Source organism: Stylophora pistillata, chromosome 11 (assembly GCF_964205215.1).
Source record: "Stylophora pistillata chromosome 11, jaStyPist1.2, whole genome shotgun sequence".
In the NCBI taxonomy this organism is placed as follows: domain Eukaryota; kingdom Metazoa; phylum Cnidaria; class Anthozoa; order Scleractinia; family Pocilloporidae; genus Stylophora; species Stylophora pistillata.
In genome coordinates this window covers 21,948,345-21,968,267 of record NC_142529.1, presented here as the reverse complement: position 1 = coordinate 21,968,267, position 19,923 = coordinate 21,948,345, and the positions used below count along the sequence as shown (strand labels likewise).

The following is a 19,923-nucleotide window of genomic DNA, read 5'->3' as shown; positions in this document are numbered from 1 at the left end:
CGATGCCGCAGACACGTGGTGTTGTGCACCGGAGTTCGCCAGTATAACCACAGTGTTGAACTTTAGACAAGCAGCAGCATCAAACTCTTTATTCACTTAAGCTGGCAGTCTTTGTACAGCACAGGCGGTAAAAACTATAGAACGGATACATGAAGGTTCGATATAAGGAAAACCGAAAGACTACGAAACTAAAAATGATAAAAATGAGGAATATTACAAGCGTAACTTACATCGGATCTTGACTCCGGGTAGAGAACTCCTAAACTTCGTTCGGCTCCGAAATGCTTTCGCTACAGTGACTCCACGCAACTGAGCTACTTGCAAATAGAAGGCGAATTTAGTTCTTACACTTTGACGTACGGGAAATAGAAATGAACAGTGCTTTATGTAGCTAGCTTCGAGCGGATATTCGCTAGTCACGGAACAGAAATCAAACAAAGCGCGCTAACAAATTAAATAGAAAGTCATTGAAAGTTTCTTAGTGTCATTGTGCTAAAAACGGAAGAGTTACATAAGTAAAAAAGATTAGAATTCGTATCCGTAAACGTGACACTCCTCGCCCAAGGATCGTCTATGATCCTTGCTCTATTAATTGTTTGTCCTTTAATTCTCTGCCGTGGTCGAAGGGTCTGTCACTGGGCCTCCACTGGAACCAGCAGGATGAGCTCTTTGATGGGGTGTAGGAACACTTTTCCTCTACCCTCTCTCACAATCCTAAGCGACACTTTTCTTACTTTGCCATCTGCGCTCCTGATGGCCTCCGTAACTCGACCCATAGGCCAGTCACTGCGATTCTGGCCGTCTTCCTTCATAAGGACGACATCACCTGGGGCCAGGTCTCTTCGGGCGTCGTACCACTTTCTTCTTGGCTGGAGGTTCTGGAGGTACTCTCGGCGCCACCGTAACCAGAACTGATCTGCTAGGTACTGGACCCTCCTCCAACGCCGGTTCGCGTACAGGTCTGGGGGCAGGAATTTGCCCGGTGGTGGTCCTGGTGTGCGCGTTTTCATTGTAAGCAGCATGGCTGATGACAGGGGCTGCGGGTCGTTGATGTCTGAAGGCAAAGCTGCAATGGGTCGTGCATTTACGATAGCAGTGACTTCCGCCATGAAAGTGCTCAAGATTTCGTGCGTCAGCTGTCTTGGTCCGAGGTCGGCTAGCATGGCATCCAGAACACGGCGGATGGTCCTGATCTGTCTTTCCCATACGCCTCCAAAGTGGGATGCGTGTGGTGGGTTAAACTTCCACTCGCAACCGTGTTGTGTCACGAATCTCTCGATCTTTGTTTCGTCCATTTCTTTAAGGGCTTCGGTTAATCGGTGTGTCCCCTAACGAAGTTTGTCCCTCTGTCGCACCTCAATACGGCTGTTGGGCCGCGTATGGCGAAGAAGCGCCTCAGTGCACAAATGAACGAAGTGGCTTCCATTCACTCTAGTACTTCTATATGAATGGCTCTGCTATTCAAGCACGTGAAGACAAGACCCCAACGCTTTGAGTGTGCAGCGCCACCTCTCGTCTTCCTTGTGGATATGGTCCAGGGACCAAAGACGTCGAAGCCGACGTTTGTGAATGGGTGGGCCTACCTCGGTTCTATCTTGGGGCAGGTCAGCCATTTTCTGGATTACGTGGGGGCCTCTCAGCTTCTTGCAGGGCACACAAGAAGCTAACTCCTTCGCTACCATGCGATGACCTCCAATCAGCCAATAGCCGGCTTGGCGAATTTTGCCACTCGTAATCTGTCGACCCTGGTGATGGACCTCTTTATGGTAATGTCGAATTACCAGGACGGACACGTGGTGGTCTTTTGGTAAGATTGCAGGGTGCTTCTCTCCATACTCCATTTCTGCTCTCCTAAGTCGTCCTCCCACCCGAACAATTCCATTGGCGTCGATAAACGGGTCAAGCGCGTAAAACTGGGAGCCCTTCAGGGCTCTCTTCCTTACCGTGTTTTGATATCTTTCCCCTTCTTTCTGTTCCGTGAGATCTTTGTTCGTTAACTCTGCGCCAAAGGCTTCCTTCTGCGCTGCCCGGATTATCGCGTCCATTGCCTGATTTAGCTCGTTTGCTGTAGGACTCCTGAAGGTTTGTCTGGCTTTCGGTGGCCTTTGTTCATTCTTTTGACGCCTGAACTCTTTAACTTTGACAATGAGGCGTGCAATCGCGCGTTTTAGGGAGTGGAGGTTGGAGAAACGTGAAAATCTCTCCGCTCCGAGGCCTCTGCATTTATATATGCATGATGCGTGGGCTATCACTTCTCTTCGAACTTCGGGATCGTCTTCGGCTAGTTGAATATCCTCTCGTTGAGGCTGTACCGCGTCTGGGTTTCTGAGAAATCTCGGTCCCTTCAGCCAGGCTGAGTCGGCCAGACTACTCGCATTGAGGCAACGTGTGCCTAGGTCCGCGGGATTGTCACTTGTCTTAATGTACCTCCACTGATCGGGTGAGGAGACCCTACGGATAATTTCTACTCGGTTGGCGACGTAGACATAGAACCTTCGGCTCTCGTTTTGGATGTAGCCAAGAGCTGCCTTCGAGTCGGTGTAGAACTTAATGTCATCTATTTGGATATCTATTTCTTTCAATATTCTAGCGACGGCTTGTGTGGCTAGCACGGCTCCACAGAGCTCCAGACGTGGGATGCTTGTAGTCTGTAGGGAAGCAACCTTTGATTGGCCAAACACAAGGGACGTGGCTACCTCTCCGCCATCGTTGACTAAGCGTAAGTAAACGCAGGCTCCTATGGCATCTTTACCAGCGTCGGAGAATGCGTGTAGTTCTGCCTGAGCGACTCTATCAAAATCTGCTGGGTGGTAACATCGGGGCACTGTGACCCTTTCTAATTCGGCGAGGGAGTCTCGCCATCGTTGCCACTTTTGTAGGAGACTGTGTGGGAGTGGGTCGTCCCATCCTAGGGTAGCATTGTTATTCTTCCCTCTCTCCATGCTGACTAGTTGTTGGAGTAGGAGTTTACCTTCCAGGAGTACCGGGACGGCCAAGCCAAGTGGATCGTATACTGCATTCACGACTGAGAGGACCCCTCTGCGGGTGAAGGGCTTTCTGGGTAAGCATACTTTGAAGGTGAAGGCATCTTTTGTTAGGTCCCAGTATACTCCGAGCGAACGCTGCGTGGGGAGACAATCTTGACGCAAATCAAGGTCGCGGATGTCTTTTCCCCTATCTTCTAGTGGGAAGGCTTCCATGACCTCTACGGAATTAGAGACGACCTTGTGAAATTTCTGCACACAAACTTCTTTGCTTCCTCTCCAAATTCCTCCTCGCCATCAGCCGCGGTTTTTCTGAGGCCAAAGGTCGCTACTGCGGGACTTGGGCCGTTACCGAAGAGATGGACGTTCATACGGTACTCCATAACTCGTTTGGAGATATCGTTGTCTTCGAACCAGAGGAAGCGTAGGAAATCTCTATGTTTTGGGGTGACGTGGAAGGAGTGAAACATTTGCTCGATATCACACATAATGGCTGTATTCTCCTTCCTGAAGCGCATTAAGACGCCGACAAGACTATTCATTAGGTCAGGGCCGGGTAGTAGGGTCTTGTTCAGCGAAACTCCTTTATACTCCGCAGACGAGTCGAACACAACTCTGATCAGTGTTGGCTTTTTCGGATGGTAGACGCCAAAGTGGGGTAGGTACCAGACTTTACCGGGCGTAGGTTCAGATTTCAACTCTTCTTCAGGTATCACTGACGCATGGCCTTTCTCGATAACTTTCTCCACGAAGTTGAAGTAGTCGGACTGCATCTGCGGTTTTCTTTTAAGGGTGCGCAATAGGCCGTTTAAACGATTGACTGCTTGAATTCGATTTTTCGGCATTTGTACTTCCTCTTGACGAAAGAGGAGTGGCATCTCCAAATTTCCCTTGCTATTTTTGCAGACTTCTCTTTCCATGATTTCTAGGAACTTTCGGTCTTCCCGAGACGGGGCGACTTGATTGTCGTACCTAGTGGCAGCAAAGACGTTGTCTTCTACACTCATCTGTGTTAGGCTCCCTTTCACTGAGAATCTGTTAGGGCAGGGTACCAGCTCGTAACCACCTATCTTTGTTAACTCCATGTCATCTGCGTTGGTTATGTGGAGACTGGTGCGATTTACGAGCACGTGAGCCGGGCCGTCTATGAAGTTGAAGCACATCTGGCCTGTTATCGTCCAGCCAAGAGTAAGTCGTTGAGCCCAGGGAGCACCTTTGGGTCCATTTCTAAACTCTCTGACCTTGAGAAGCTCGGGCGAGTCTCTTCCAATAAGGAGATGAATGCCAGCTGCACTATCAAATGGTGGAATCTCGTCGGCGATTTCTTGTAGGTGGGGAAATCTCCTCGCCATCTCTCGTGTAGGGATTTCGCGCTTGTCTTGTGGGATGCTATCACACTCGATTAACGTTGGTAGCATCGACTCGACTCCGTTCATTGATCGCGCTGCCACCCCAGTTATCCGAAACTGTTGCTTTGCTCATCAACGATAGCGTACACGCGCCGAGTGCGGTCCGGCTGTTCTCTGTCGCAGACATCGACCACTAGGATTTTGCTGCAGGATCGGCCTCCACTCGAGTCGCAAATCGCTGTGCATCTATTGTTCACGTTCGCCTCGTTAGTGTCCTCTCTTTCTTTATCACTATGGATCCTCGCCTGAGTCTCTTTTACTCTGTGGAACAGAGCGATGTGCCTTTCGTCTCCACATACGTCGCAGCTAACGTTTGCCTTGCACCTGCTGGCCTGGTGACCCTCAGATAGGCAGTGAAAGCATAGCTTAGCTCCCTTTATCCACTCTACCTTTTCATCTAAGGTTTTCTCAGCAAAGGCCTTGCATTCGGTTAAGTCGTGGCCCTCGCGGTCGTGGAATGGGCACCGCTTTCTCCTCGTGCTCTCTCTCGATCGTGTTTCTGGTTTCTTTAGTGCCGGGTGTGCGTTCGTTTTAAGCGCTTTCCGGCTCACTCCACGTGTATTGGGTGCAGGGCGACTGGGAGGGGGGTTGGTAGGCTTGTTTCCTGCCAAAATGTTGGGGTTGTTCTTCAATCTGGCTTGCATTTGGACGGCCTTTGCGAATCTCTTAAAGCTGGGGTAGGCGCCTGCATTATTGTCCGCGTGCTTCGCAATCTCCTTTTCCCACTTTCCGCGGAGTGAGGGCGGGAGTTTCTCTGCTATCGGTTGTATCGCGTTTGGGTAATTGAGGCACGCGAGGCCAGGAAGACACAACATTTGACTTTCCACGTCAGTGCAAAGGTCCGCGAAATGCTGCAATCTTGCGTTGTCATTTTCGTTAAACATAGCCCCCTTTTGCATGCGCTCCAGTAAGGCGTTAGTGATTATAGCCGCGCTACCGATGCGAATTTCTAACTCCTTCCACAAACTCTGGAGTAGCGTGACTGGATCGATTTGTCGTCTTCTAAAATTATCGAACAACCGCTGCGGTTCCCCGCTAGTGAAGCTTCGCAAATAATTTATTTCCTGCACGGGAGAAACGTCGGCGTCTTTGATCATGGTTTTAAATGCGGCCTTCCATGGATGGAAAAGCGTGGCATCTCCGTTGAAAATGTCTGGTTGACATTTGGGAAAGTTTTGTCTAGCTAAACCGGCGACTATTTGTTGATTTACTGACGTTAGAGTCTCAATTCATTGACTTCCGGTAACGTCTCTTATCGGAGTCGAGGCGATGACGGATACGTGCTGTGAACTGTCATCGATCTGCGGCTGGGGTAAGTTTGGCACTGACGTGCCAGGAAACTGTGGGGAGGCGGCGTTTTGAATTGGCTTGCCTTGCGATAGAACAAGTGGCCCTTTTTGGGCGAGTAAGGTTTCTGGGCTGGGAATCGTGTGGACCCAATCAAGAACGCGCTCTTCGAAGTTCACCCTTGGCACACCGGGCAATTCACGGTTTTCTCCTATTTCGACATCTGTCATTGCCTGTTCGATAGCTTTGACCTTCGCGTCTGCCATTGCGACCCTTTTGTTCGCCGCGAGAACAGCTAAATCTTTTTTCGTGCTGTGCCCTTTCCTGTTCGCGAGTGCGTTCTAACTCTGCCTCACGCTTTCGGCGTTGAAGTTCCTTTTCTGCGATCTTTCGTTCGAATTCTGCACTTTCGCGTGCCGTGGCGGCTTCTGCGATCGCTTTGATTCTCGCGGTGCTTGCTGAAGATGCGGAGGACAGGGACTTGGCGGATTTGGTTTTGCGTGACGAACAATGACTTACGCCAGAACCGATCTCTAGCAATTTGTCGGATTTTCTATTGTTTAATCGTTCCATTAAGGCGTAAGCGCGTTGAAGCGTTAGGGTTTCATTAGTGAGGAGGACGTCATCTCCAAAGTCATGGTTTACGTCCTGCGCGTATAAACTAAGCAGCTCCTGTACTACTACGTTTAATCCTTCTGATGTCGTGGCGAGATCACGCAAAACACTTTCTACGTTGCGGCTGTCATCAAGGCCCTCGGCGGCCTGTATTTTGTTAAGGAGCTTTTTCTGTAAAGTCTTAACCTCATAATGCTTTGTCTCTACTGCGTTTTGTAAAGCCTTTCGTGACGGCTTTCGTGACCTCCTTTCTGGTTCGTGTTCTCCATGCGCTCCTTCGCTGACTAATCCTTCTCCGTTTCTATTCATGATTTATAGGCTCCTTCCTTAAAATCTACAAGGTACGGCTTACCTCAATCTTCTCTGTAATTCAAGATCCGATTTTTTACTGTCGCGTTCCCGATGCCGCAGACACGTGGTGTTGTGCACCGGAGTTCGCCAGTATAACCACAGTGTTGAACTTTAGACAAGCAGCAGCATCAAACTCTTTATTCACTTAAGCTGGCAGTCTTTGTACAGCACAGGCGGTAAAAACTATAGAACGGATACATGAAGGTTCGATATAAGGAAAACCGAAAGACTACGAAACTAGAAATGATAAAAATGAGGAATATTACAAGTGTAGTGTATTGAGAACACAGTAAAAGTACTTGTACTAGTGTTAGTGATATTACTGTAAGATTACTGAGTGAGGTGAAAGTACTGTTACTAAGTAAGACTATTCTACAAGCTTATAAGATACTTGATCAACGAATAAAGGGAGAATAGTAGTAAGCAATTGAGGAGTGTGTGTCTCCACTAAATGAATACACAACACATTGGCGACGAGGAAGAGATCCGAACTACTGAACAGGTAGAAGAAATCTCGAACAGCCAGAAACGGCAGAAGAAATCGAACAGCCAGAAACGGCAGAGAGTCCACGAGAGATGGAACGATTGTTACCTGCACCCGCACTGTTCAATATCGATGCTGCAGATCTTTACAGCGAGTGGAAAAACTGGGTCAGTACATTTGAAATCTACGCCATTGCATCAGACTTGCAGAAAAAGGCAGATCCCGTTCAGAGAGCGACAATGCTACACTGCCTCGGCCCTTCAGTTCAACGCATCTTCAACACTCTCCCAGGTGAACACAAAACTCTTGAGGAAGCGAAGACCGCCCTGAACGAATATTTCGCTCCGAAACGCAACGTAGTTGCAGAACGATACAAATTCAGATCGCGAGCACAAAAGGCAGATGAGTCCATCGACGCTTATCTAACAAGCTTGAGAGAGTTGGCAAAGTCTTGCGACCTCGGCGACTTGGAGGAGGAGATGATAAGGGACCAAATCGTCGAAAAATGCTCCTCCCATACTCTAAAGCAAAGGCTTCTCCAGCAAGAAGACCTGCAGCTTGCCAAGACGGTAACTATAGCTCGTAACGCAGAGACGGCCGTTCAAGAAGCGCGACTACTTTCTCAAGGCTCCAAAGAGTACCCAATCACCATTGACCGCGTGGGTACCTCTAGCAGACCACCAGTGAAGCGCTTTAACTGCTACAGATGTGGTGGCACGGATGGTCATAGCCCAAGTGAATGCGGTGCGCTTAAATCCACTTGCAAAAACTGCAAAAAGGTGGGACACCTACAACGAGTTTGTCGCTCCAAGCCTAAAACGGCACAGATGAAAGGAAAAAAATGGAAAGGGAAGAAACCTCAACAAATGAAGGTTCGTAGCCTCTCATCCAACAAACCTGCTAACTGGCTTGAAGACAGTTCAGGTGAGGATAGCGAAGAGCCAGTACTCTTCATGAACAATGTGGACAACTCCATCACAGCTATGATAAACAAACGAAAAACCAAAATGATCGTGGACACAGGCTGTAAGTACGATATAATTTCCTCCCATTTACATAAAACGCAATTCAAGAACTGTGAACTGAATGAGACTCGAAAACGTTTTACCGCGTACGGACAAGACGAAGCGTTAATCTGTAAGGGTTATTTTAATGCTGTCATAAGTATTGGCCACAAGGCCATTAACTCAAAAGTGTACGTAATAGAGGGTAAGGCAGAATCATTACTAGGAAGAGATTCTAGTTTCAAGCTGGAAATCCTTACCCAAGTAAACTCAGTCGGTCAGACTAGTGAGCTTGATTCCTTGCTCCTAGAGTACGATGATGTTTTTCAAGGATTAGGAAAGGTTACAAATTTTGAACACAAAATAGCTATTGACCCTGAGGTCAAACCCGTAAGTCAACACCTAAGGTGCATACCTGTCAGTCAAATAGAAGCAGTTAACAATGAACTTTACAGGATGCTAGAAGGAGATATAATTGAAGAGGTGACAGAAGCAAGTCCCTGGGTCTCAAATTTAGTTATTGTTCCCAAAAAGTCGGGTGACCTTAGAGTATGTTGCGATCTCAGAGAGGTCAATAAGGCCGTTATTAGAGAACGATATGTTCTACCTAAGATCGAGGATACCTTGCATGCTTTGCATAATTCTAAGTACTTCGCTAAGATCGACGCCAAAAGTGGGTTTTTTCAATTACCGCTAGCTGAAGAGTCGCGTTATGTCACCACGTTTATCACGCCTCGTGGTTGTTACCGATTTAAGCGAACTCCTTTCGGTCTCAGCGACGCGAGCGAAGCGTTCCAGAGAATGATGGATAAAATTTTGTTTGGCGTCCAGGCTGTCCGCATTTCGGTCGATGATGTAATTATCTATGGCAAGACAATGGTTGAACTCGCTCAGCGGGTCCGCAAAGTTTTCAATCGATGCCGTAAGCACAACCTCAAGCTCAATCGTAGCAAGTGTGAATTTGGGGTAAAGCAGATTTCGATTTTAGGCCATGTTGTCTCTGAAAAAGGAGTCGAACCTGATCCGGCGAAAACAGAAGCTATCAAGGCTACACCTTCTCCCGACAACGTATCCGATCTTCGATCGTTTCTCGGAACTTGTGGCTATGTTTCTAAGTTTGTCCCAAATTATGCGAACATAGTCGAACCACTTCGAAAACTCACTCGGAAAGAACAGAAGTGGTCGTGGGGGAATGAGCAAGTAAAGGCATTCGAAGCCTTGAAAGAAGCATTATCTGGCGCACCAGCCTTGGCTTGTTTTCGTTTAGACGCTCCAACCTATGTTGTCTCTGATGCCAGTCCGGTCGGTTTAGGGGCAATTCTAATGCAAGATCAAGGAACTGGTGAGCGTAAACCGATCGCGTATATCAGTCGATCACTTACATCGACGGAAAGGAAATATTCACAGATTGAGCGCGAAGCGCTAGGTTGCGTTTGGGCTGTTGAGCGTTTGCACCATTATCTGTTTGGCTTAGAATTCACCTTGCTAACCGACAACAAGCCTCTCTCTACTATGCTAAATCCGCACTCGAGCAAAAGTTTACCACCGCGCATTCAGCGCTTAGCTTGGAGATTGCACCAGTATACCTTTCGTATTCAGCATATCGCAGGCAACGCCAACACAGCAGATTCGTTTTCGCGTTTGCCGTCTAAGCAAGACGATTTTTCGGATTCTGGTTTCGTTTGTGAAGATTACATAAGATTTGTTTTCACATCAAATGTGTCAGACCTTCAGGCTGTCACCCTCGCTGACATACGATCCGAAACTAGCAAAGACATCACGCTGTCCCAATTACTTGTTCAAGTTCAAAGCGGAAAATGGTCGTTGACGGGTGATCTCAAACCGTATGGCGCAATAAAAGAGGAATTGTCTAATTACGAAGGGATTGTTCTCCGAGGAAACCGAATTGTAGTGCCACAGTCATTGCGAAAAAAAATTCTGAAATTAGCACACGAGACTCATCAAGGAATCGTCAAAACTAAACAGTTTCTTTGAACTCGTTTTTTTTGGCCCGGTATGGATGATGCAACAGAAACTAAGGTGAAAAATTGTCAAGCGTGCGTAGTTAATCAGCCTCTTAATAAGTACACGCCGCTCCAACCAACACCTTTACCTCGTGGTCCTTGGGTAAAAGGTGTAGTGGATCTCGTTGGTCCAATCGATGGAAAATCTATTTTGACTTACATTGATTATTATTCATCATATCCCGAAGCGTTCATTTTACAAGAGATCACTTCACGCGAAGTAATCAAAGCGTTGAAAGATATATTCGCTAGATTTGGGTTTCCAGAAGAAATCGTTTCTGACAACGGAAAACAGTTTGTCAGCGCGGAATTTGAAGCATTTCTAAAATCCTGTGGAATAAAACACATTCGTGTTTCTCCATATTATGCGCGAAGCAACGGAAAATTAGAGAGATTTCACCGATACTTAAAGAAGAACTTTCGAGCAGCCATCAGCGAAGGAAAATCCTGGCAAATGGAATTGCCTAAGATTCTCATGCTGTACAGAGCAAGTCCGCATCAAATTAGTGGAAAGTCACCTAGTAAGCTTTTGATCAATCGCGAACTTCGAACAAAACTACCGCACATAGAGTTCAATTCAGATAGCGCATTATCTGCACTCGACCGCGAACATCGGTCAAAATGCGATTTGTATCAAGCGCGTTTGAAGGACTATCATGATAGCAAGCAACATGCAGAACCGCATGATTTCAAAGTCGGTGACATCGTATTTTGTGCCAATATGAAGCCAAACAAACTAGATTCAACTTTCTCTCCGGCAAAACACGCAATTATTGAGACCAAAGCGAGAGACACATTTAGTCTAGTCAATGTGGACACGGGCACCACTTCAACACGCAATGCAAAGTTTCTAAAACATGCGCTCAGTAAGCATATTAGTAATGACATAGACGTGGACACTAGTGTTAAGTCCAAGGAGTCTAATGATCCTTCAGCGAAAACTATTACCGAGCCCTCTAGTAAGATTGTGGAGCGAAACTCCCAGAGTGACCAGGTTATCACCACAAGGTCTGGAAGGGTAGTTAAGTCAACGAGGGATTGTGATAATTTCGTTTACTATTGAATTAACCATACTCTGATTTCAAACTTGTGATTCCTTTAATTATATTTCTTATGATTCTTTGAACATTGCCCAGGAAGGATGTAGTGTATTGAGAACACAGTAAAAGTACTTGTACTAGTGTTAGTGATATTACTGTAAGATTACTGAGTGATGTGAAAGTACTGTTACTAAGTAAGACTATTCTACAAGCCTATAAGATACTTGATCAACGAATAAAGGGAGAATAGTAGTAAGCAATTGAGGAGTGTGTGTCTCCACTAAATGAATGCACAACAACAAGCGTAACTTACATCGGATCTTGACTCCGGGGTAGAGAACTCCTAAACTTCGTTCGGCTCCGAAATGCTTTCGCTACAGTGACTCAACTGAGCTACTTGCTAATAGAAGGCGAATTTAGTTCTTACACTTTGACGTACGGGAAATAGAAATGAACAGTGCTTTATGTAGCTAGCTTCGAGCGGATATTCGCTATTCACGGAACAGAAATCAAACAAAGCGCGCTAACAAATTAAATAGAAAGTCATTGAAAGTTTCTTAGTGTCTTTGTGTTAAAAACGGAAGAGTTACATAGGTAAAAAAGATTAGAGTTCGTATCCGTAAACGTGACAAGTAAAAAAGCCTCAGTTGTCAAATTATTGGTAGGTATATAAGGATTCCATACATGGTGGGATTCAAATTCATTTCCAAGGTAAGTTTAAAGTTTTTGAAACTAGCTTGACTTTTAATTTTCTTTGTTCAAGATTGTTTTTTATCTTCAAGATCTGAAACAATTAGGGGAAAATTTAATTCCACCTAAACTTTTGCAACAAGAAAAAAATTGGAGTCTCAATGAACACACTGTACATGGACATGTATCTTGGATTGACAACAAAGCTCAGAATGTGTGATCACAGGAAACCACATATTTTGAAGAGAAAACAAAACAATATGTGCACTCACCAGTTATTTGGCACATGTTCTGTCAGCCACTCTTGTAGAATTGTAATGTTCTTGGGCAAACACCTGTACACGTTATTTAAAGGACAAAACACTTACTGTCAGCAATAATTCTGGTGTTGACGCTTCGACTCCTTGGAGTGACTAGCATCTAATTTCCCCTCACAATATCTTCCCTGAATTACATTTACATTTTTACATTTACATACTGCAGACTTCTATGTGGATATATTCAGTCGCGCTTAACAGTATCGTAGGTTTGAGATTGGACGTCAACATTTTTATCAGGCGCCTCTGGCAGCCGCTTCAGTCTCGTGTAGCGATCTCACCTTCCCACCCATCCCACCCCTGGGAGGACATCCACTACACAGCAATCTCGTGCATGGGAAATTTACATCTCCTACTCCTAACCGTGCAGGAGACGGGACCCACGGTTTTACGTCTTATCCGAGAAGATGAAGCAATGTGAGTGAAGCGTCTTGCTTAAGGACACAACATCATGCCCCAGCCAGGACTTGAACCCAGGCCAATCGACCCAGAGTCCAGCGCACTGACCACTGGACTACACACACCTCACAATAATAAAGATTTAGTCACAAGAATAAAGGACATGATCACCAGCTAAAGAAGAAGCTCTGGATTGTCAAACAAATTCTCCTTGTCAACACCTTAGGAAATGTGTAAAGAAGAGCATGGAGAATATGGATACTGATGTTAAAATGTGAAGGGTTGAGGAATCTACAGTTTACGAGGTGTTAAGCTGCACTTACTACAAACTTAGAATTCTCTTGACAAGTGAAAATTTAATGGCCTACACTATTTCAATTTAAAACAATTTGTGTAACCTCACCTGTCTTTGTACACTGAGGGGACAGCATCAGAATCACGGCTCAGTTCCTCTTTCATTTTAACTGTGCCACTGTCAGATTCTTTGTTCTCTAAGGGAGCTGGTCTGTTCAATGCAGCATGTCCAGAAAATGGCCTCCATGGAAGGCGTGATCTCTGCCTTAGATTTGTCTTCTCACCAACTCTCTCTGTAGTTATTTCAGCCTGAATTGTACTTAAGCGATCTTGGAAACAGGAAATGGCTTGGATAGGAGCTCCTCTTCAGTTCATATATTGGCTGAATCGAATCCTGTGGACCCGTTGCATTTGTAGTTACTTAATTAAGCTTTTACTCTCATATTTCTGAGGATCAGACCCAGAAGGATCCAGTACCTTCGCTTCAACTGTCCTTTGGCTATCACAGAGCTCAACAAAAGCTATTATAACTCATCAGATTAGCATCAACGTTCAACCACAGGTTTCATCAGCGTGGCTTGTTTGTTTTCTTAGACCAAACGTTTAAAGTAAGATGATAAGAAGATTGTCAGAGTTGTTATGTTAGGACGAATTCAGGACGGAAGGCTCACACCGTGATCAGTACAGCTGACTTATCATGACTAACAGCCAAGTTGTTGTTAGAGATTATGCAGTCAGTATAGTTCATATAAATACTCAGGCCCGCTCTGGTAAGAATCATAAGCTGATAGTACAATCTCTGTACTATCTATACATCAGCCAGCAGTTTGTTATCGTGGCAAAAGACCTTTGTCGGCTCTATCTAATCAGTCTGTATGGCAAGCTAAGTTTTGAGTGAAAGGGGTAAGTTTCTAAAAAAAACTGTGGTGCTGCGTCGGTGGGGGGCATTACGAGAAAATTTGGTTTTATCAACTGAGTTGATAATGTTAAATGGCCACCTTGGAGAATTTCTAAAGCTCACTTTCAGAGCGTTTGGCCTACGCTATACGCTCAGACAAAGGGCTAACGTCAGTCTTACAAATTCTTTACGGTGGCAAAAATACACTATCAACTCAGTTGATTGTTCTAAATGCATCAGGTTTTAAATGGGGTTCACCTTTCGTTAGTTCGCCAGTTTCTCAGTTAAAATAGTAATGTGGGTCATTTTGTACGATATAACTCCAAAAGCCTCCGCCAACCGCCTCCCGGTTAGCTCAATGGATAGAACGCTGGACTGATGTGCGGGAGGTCGAGGATTCGAGCCCCGGCCGGACCAACACTCAAGGTCTTAAAATAACTGAGAAGAATATGCTGCCTTTCTACAACATCAAGAAATGGTTTAGATATTCTTGTCTTCTCGGATAGGGACAAATAAATGGAGGTCCCGTCTCCTGCAGGGTTAGGGATAGGAGACGTTAATTTTCCACACACGAGATTACTGTGTGATGGATGTCCTCCCCTGGGGTGGGATGGGTGGGTTGTTGTCTTGCGTTTCATGCATGAGCCTCTGGCTCGGGCAATATGGGTAACCATGCCCCATGTTAAGACATTAAAAACTTTGATTGATAATTTGATTGAAGTAAACTTACTTAAGAGTAAGAGACTGAAGGCTACATGATTTCGATGGAAGCCTTTCAGGTTTTGTTAAATCAATTCCACATAGATGTAAGTTGTTAGACGACCTCGGTGGTATCAATATCACATTGAACTAAGCCTTTCCACAGTTCCAGCTTTAATAGGAAACGTAAACACCGATTAAAAATGTTTGGATAAATTAAGGATGTACATGGCCTGACATTATAGGTCATTCGAGTGACATTATGTGACGTAAGAACTCCTAGTGAGTTGGAATCTCTCTTTAATACCTCGTCTATTCTGGCAGTTACTCAAGCAAGTAGTTAAGCACGTACTTGTTCATGGCGTGTCCTAAGCCAACAGAATTTCTACGGCTCAAGGGTCTGATACCCTTTGTGTGAGGAGAGTGCTACGTAAGGTTCAATGAGGGTCCGAGAACGTCCGTTTGATAATGTTGTTTGGGTTCATTCTTGCACGAAACTACAATTACGCATAACTGAATACCAAACTATGGAATAAATTGGATAGAACAATTTGGCAAAGAATTTGAAACCTAGAGTGTTCTGTTAAGTAACCACAGAGAGCAGCAACAGGATTGAACTCGCGCGTGATTAAAGAGAATAGGTATTTTTGAAGCCGGTATATTATTTACAGGATACGAGAATATACGCCCGCCATCATACTGCTGTCCTAAGCCAAGAAGTCATAAATTTCGATCAGAACCGGAACTACATAACCAAAATAACAATACTTAACGCCTTTCTAAAAAGTTTTGCATCATTCGCTGATAAACAACAAGTATTGATGAAAACAGTGAGCTAAGGAGATTCGAAACTCACAACTCTGCGTAGAACAGGTTAGGAAAAGTTTTTATGTAACTTGCATGTCTTTTCCCCATAACTTTAGTTGAAACTTCCAATTTCGTAAAACCTCTTATTTTCTCGCTTTCCTGGTTGTCTTCGTTATTCAATTTCGTTTTCAATATTTATGGAGGAAGAACGCTTGTTGCGTAGATAGAAAATTTGCGGGCATTCAGTCCATGCGTAGTTTCACTCAACAGTTTATAATAGAGGAAAGAAATGCTTTTCCTTCCTCTAACAAGCTTAATGCATTCTTTTTTACCACTAATGGCTTGGAGCTAGTACAACTCTTTTAAACAATCATCATTTCCAAATCATGGGCTAATCTTCTTTTAAGGCAGAAGACATGAAAAACAGTCACTCGATATTAATCTTAATAACCAAATATTACAATGGAGTTCTCAAGATTATTAATTATTAACATTATAAAACATGTGAAAACCCAAACTGTAATGTTTGCAACAGATTTGAGACAGGAGGTCGCGGGAAATCGTGTGAGGTTGAAAGCTGAAGGACTTTGGTCTGTTTTTACAACCATATGTTAGAAGATGGTTCAAAATGTATTTTAAGGGCAACTCGGAAATAGCTACACAATGTTAACGTGCTCGAACTCGACGAGGTGTAATATATATGTATTGTTTACCACTTAAGCCTTTGTCGACGATGAACCGCTATACGGATCCGAACAAACAATTTGATATTGCTCAATCCTAACTAAAACTGACAAGGCTAAATCACCTTTTGTCTAAATCCAATATTCTGTTTTCGTCTTTTGCAGGTAATTTGTAGACGTTCTTCCTCTCGACCAGAGTAAACTGAATAGCAGGTAATGCTATTTTTTACTAAGTATATCTAAGTAGGTAATAGGCGTACAGTTGTGAATGACTTAGCATTGACAAGATTACGTGCAGGAGGGCTTCCTAACCCATGGTTGTTACAGAAGTGGAATGATAAAGATCTAGACTCCCTAGACTGCACTTACAGACATAAATAAGGAAAAAAACACTGAGTGTCTACTATCATCTCAAAGAATTAACAGGCAGGCGTGATCAATACTGGCTTCGCGCATGCGTGTTCCTCTATCATATGTCTTCACGTGCCAAAAGTTGCCCTAAAACCATAAAGAGGTTCACAAGTGTTTTGTTTTTCTCATATAAAGATTTTCAGGTATCACCACAACATACTGCTTAGGACTGAATTTAGCTGTAGGGCCGAGTCTCCGATAAAATGATACAAAAGCGAGGATTGTTTTAATATTGCAAGTACTTCAATTACCTATGCCTATGTGAAAAACAAGAATAGTTAACCAGTGCACGTGCGGCACATGGCGGGCGAACAGGTTGCACGCGAAGAATCCCCGTAGCGACAGGTCACGCCCAGTTAAAAACTTTCATTCTCTAATATCAAGCTATAGAGGAATTATCTTCTAACACTTGGTCTAAAATTTTGTTTGCAAAAGCGAGATCATAATATTTCAAGCACTGGTATGGCCTCCTAATCATCTCTAGATAACTTAGGAAACGAGCCAGATAGTTTAAAAAAAGAAGGAAAAAATCTCACTTGAGTTCAGGTGATTCGAGGTAAACTAATATCATAGGATCGCCCGCCGGAACTACCCCTGCAATGTCGCCTGCCTATCAGATTTCGGTCGCGTCCACTCTCCTGAGCTGATCTTAACACCAATTCTCTTTTCTAAAAGCCCCACAGTTCTTGATTGTAACTTCGGAGAGTTAAGTGCTACATCAGAATAGTAACTGCTGCGATGATCACGCTTGTTCTTCTCACAACTTTTCATCGAAACACTGAACATATACTCGAAGGAGAATTCGAAGTTAGCTACTGAACAAAAGCTTTTTGGAGTCAAGTGGCGGAGACCCGTCTTCAAATGTGACACTCATATGACTAATAAAATTTTATACTGTATCTTATCGAACAAGCTTTTGCAGAATATTTCTTTCATCATGGCTTCCTAGAGGTTCATCTCGACGCTTTCTAACTTTTAAACTATGACCTTACCGAAAAACAGGATGACATCAAAATGTAAGTTTTAAAGATCGGTGTTTGAAGATCTTAACTATAGAGATCAATTTCGGTAGCTCGAAAACCTTGCTATCGCAGTTTCGTCTGAAAAAGCTCAAGCTTTCTAACGACCGAGTTGTGACGCGCGAGCGTTTGAGAATTCATGGTCGATTCTGGCCGATGACCGTGCAATTCGCCGTTTGATGAGTTTTCAATGCGATCTTGAACTCTTATTGTAGTTTTCAAATGATTCTTTACTCTCTACTACACGTTGAGCCCATAGTTTGTCTCTTGCGTAATCAAAGGTATCTTGAAATAAGATGATTTTTCGTCGCCAGAAGAAACTAAGCAGTTAAGATCTGTGGCTAATATTTTCCTAAATTGACATCGCGGTCCAGAGTTACTTGTAATGCGGAACGAAGTTAAGGTTATTTTTCCAATTCTCGTTTAGTGTTTAGGACCTAGTAATGCCGCTTCTCACCATAACTGATGGATTTTTACTGCGAAAAAAAAAAAAACACTAGAATGATGATCTTAGGTCCATTATTCCGGCCTGAGATAAAAGAAAATAAAGAAAAGACGGCGTCAAACTATTAAATTTTTGCAACGGAGTGTTATTTAAGAGGGCGTTACGGTTGGTTTATGGCAAGATTTTGGTAGCTTACTTAAAAAAATCAGCTAATCACCTGTTCAATCAGATTAATTAAATTCGGTAGGAAGTACACCAAGTGCATATATATTGTTTAGATCTCGTTTATTTCAGGTTAATCATTAACACATTTCTGTGAAATGCTTTTTCCAGGGCCTCCTCACATTTATTTCCTTTTCTTTCCTTGACGAACTAAAGGAGTCTAGCCCGGACTAGCCTAACCTGACCAATTCAACTTAATTTTCTTGGGTGGTAGCATGCATTCTGTGTCAGTTGTCTGCATCATTGGCTGTAATACGTTTTGTTTTGTTTTTTTTCATTTCAATTTATTCATTTTGTTTTCTGCATTTGAGCGTTGCGCTATCCTTTCAAATTCCTACTTTCATCCATTCTTCCTCGTGTTAAGGAAAACTTTACCCGTCGTTGAAACTGATCAGCAAGAAAACAAAACCGAAAAAAAAAAAAAATGTGACGCAGTGTTTTCGAATATGTTTTAGATTTAAAACATTGCCACATGACCATAAAGTGACCCACTCGGCAAAGCGAACAGGAAGACTGGGCTGAGAAAGGGCAAATTTCGCGCGAGCGAGAGAAGAAATGCTTGTATTTCGTGCGCGCGTCGTAATTAGTCTGTTCTCACACTCTGCCGCCAAGTCATACCTTGCAAGGGTTAAGGAACGTTTGACATGCGAAAACTTTTAAGTTACTGTACACAATTCTCTCAAACTCACAAGGGATGACCTCCTCCAAGATTACCACAGACTAAATATAACCACAGTTTCTCTAAGTCGAAAAACAATATTTTTATTAATTTACGCCAGAAAGTCATTTGGAATCGATAATTGTTTATATTAAAAAACCAAACACAATACCAGAGCTAATCCCGGGGAATTTTTGGTATGCTATTGTCCTGAATTTGTGTCACTTTGTAATTGCTTTCGGGAGGCGTCATCCACAGGTCACTGGCATCAGTCACGTGATCTCTGAGTCAATGAACCGCGAAGCTGTCATATCATAAAAATTTTCAAACGCCGTTCGAAGGAAAGCGAACAATAGTCTCACTGAAAAACCGTCTGTTAGCGCTAAATCTCGCCTATAATTTTAATGAAACCTCTCTATAAACATGAATTTTAAAAACCAACTGCAGTTTTGGCAAGAGTACCATATGACCCCATACATTAATTATGCATTCAGTCTTTGTTCAATGAAAACAATAGCGATAACAATAGAACTCCGCAGAGACTAGTAGTCTTTGTTTTCAAAATTTGGATTTTTTTTCTAAGTCTTTTTTGAAACAGGGTAAATTTGGCGCGTTTTGGCTTTGCAAAACGAGAATTTAAGGCATTTTCCAGAGGTTTTGGAAAGAGTACCATATAACCCCATACATTAATTATGCATTCAATTTTATTAATTATGTATGCACCCCATTGTTTTTAAGACAATGACTTATTCCCACGGGTTTAGCATATATACATTACTAATAAGTACTTACTACTTCAATAAAAGAGAAATTGATTGAAAGCGGCTTTTTCGTCTCCATTCCTTTCTCACGTTCTTCTCCCTTCTCCCCTTCGTTCCTAACTTCTCCTCAGTTTTTTTTTTTTTTTTCCTTTCCTTTTTACCTTCTTGGTAGTTCTGCTGAGCCTTGAACCATCGCTCCTCAGACAACGCGTTATTATGAGACAATTATCAAACCATAGCCTTACCACTAAGCTACGCAAACCTACTTAGTTAGGAGCAAACCTACTTAGTTAGGAGTTCCTCTCCAAAAGCTACATTTTCTTTTACCTTTCAGTAAAAAAATTTTCATAACAATATGTGCATTGATATAATGCACCAAAGGTCCCCTTTGCACTAAAGAATGCATTTCTTCTTCTCTACGA

General features: G+C 43.6%; 5 protein-coding genes across 5 annotated transcripts; 1 reads left to right on the top strand and 4 right to left on the bottom strand.

Annotated features, from left to right (window-relative positions):
- Positions 1-632: 632 nt before the first annotated feature.
- On the bottom strand, positions 633-1,295 carry LOC148720617 (uncharacterized). The gene has a single exon (XM_088737652.1). It carries the CDS (start codon positions 1,293-1,295, stop codon positions 633-635), a length of 663 nt encoding a protein of 220 aa, XP_088593778.1.
- Positions 1,296-1,457: 162 nt separating this feature from the next.
- On the bottom strand, positions 1,458-3,200 carry LOC148720616 (uncharacterized). Its single transcript, XM_088737651.1, has one exon. The coding sequence runs from the start codon at positions 3,198-3,200 to the stop codon at positions 1,458-1,460; it is 1,743 nt and encodes a 580-aa protein (XP_088593777.1).
- A 5-nt stretch (positions 3,201-3,205) lies between these two features.
- Positions 3,206-4,336, bottom strand: LOC148720615 (uncharacterized). The gene has a single exon (XM_088737650.1). The coding sequence runs from the start codon at positions 4,334-4,336 to the stop codon at positions 3,206-3,208; it is 1,131 nt and encodes a 376-aa protein (XP_088593776.1).
- Positions 4,337-4,440: 104 nt separating this feature from the next.
- Positions 4,441-5,490, bottom strand: LOC148720614 (uncharacterized). The gene has a single exon (XM_088737649.1). The coding sequence runs from the start codon at positions 5,488-5,490 to the stop codon at positions 4,441-4,443; it is 1,050 nt and encodes a 349-aa protein (XP_088593775.1).
- A 1,732-nt stretch (positions 5,491-7,222) lies between these two features.
- On the top strand, positions 7,223-10,129 carry LOC148720613 (uncharacterized). The gene has a single exon (XM_088737648.1). The coding sequence runs from the start codon at positions 7,223-7,225 to the stop codon at positions 10,127-10,129; it is 2,907 nt and encodes a 968-aa protein (XP_088593774.1).
- The last annotated feature ends 9,794 nt before the right edge of the window (positions 10,130-19,923 follow it).

Coding starts and splice junctions, on each gene's coding strand:
- LOC148720617 (XM_088737652.1), bottom strand. CDS start 1,295: ATGGACGAAACAAAGATCGAGAGATTCGTGACACAACACGGTTGCGAG.
- LOC148720616 (XM_088737651.1), bottom strand. CDS start 3,200: ATGGAAGCCTTCCCACTAGAAGATAGGGGAAAAGACATCCGCGACCTT.
- LOC148720615 (XM_088737650.1), bottom strand. CDS start 4,336: ATGGCGAGGAGATTTCCCCACCTACAAGAAATCGCCGACGAGATTCCA.
- LOC148720614 (XM_088737649.1), bottom strand. CDS start 5,490: ATGATCAAAGACGCCGACGTTTCTCCCGTGCAGGAAATAAATTATTTG.
- LOC148720613 (XM_088737648.1), top strand. CDS start 7,223: ATGGAACGATTGTTACCTGCACCCGCACTGTTCAATATCGATGCTGCA.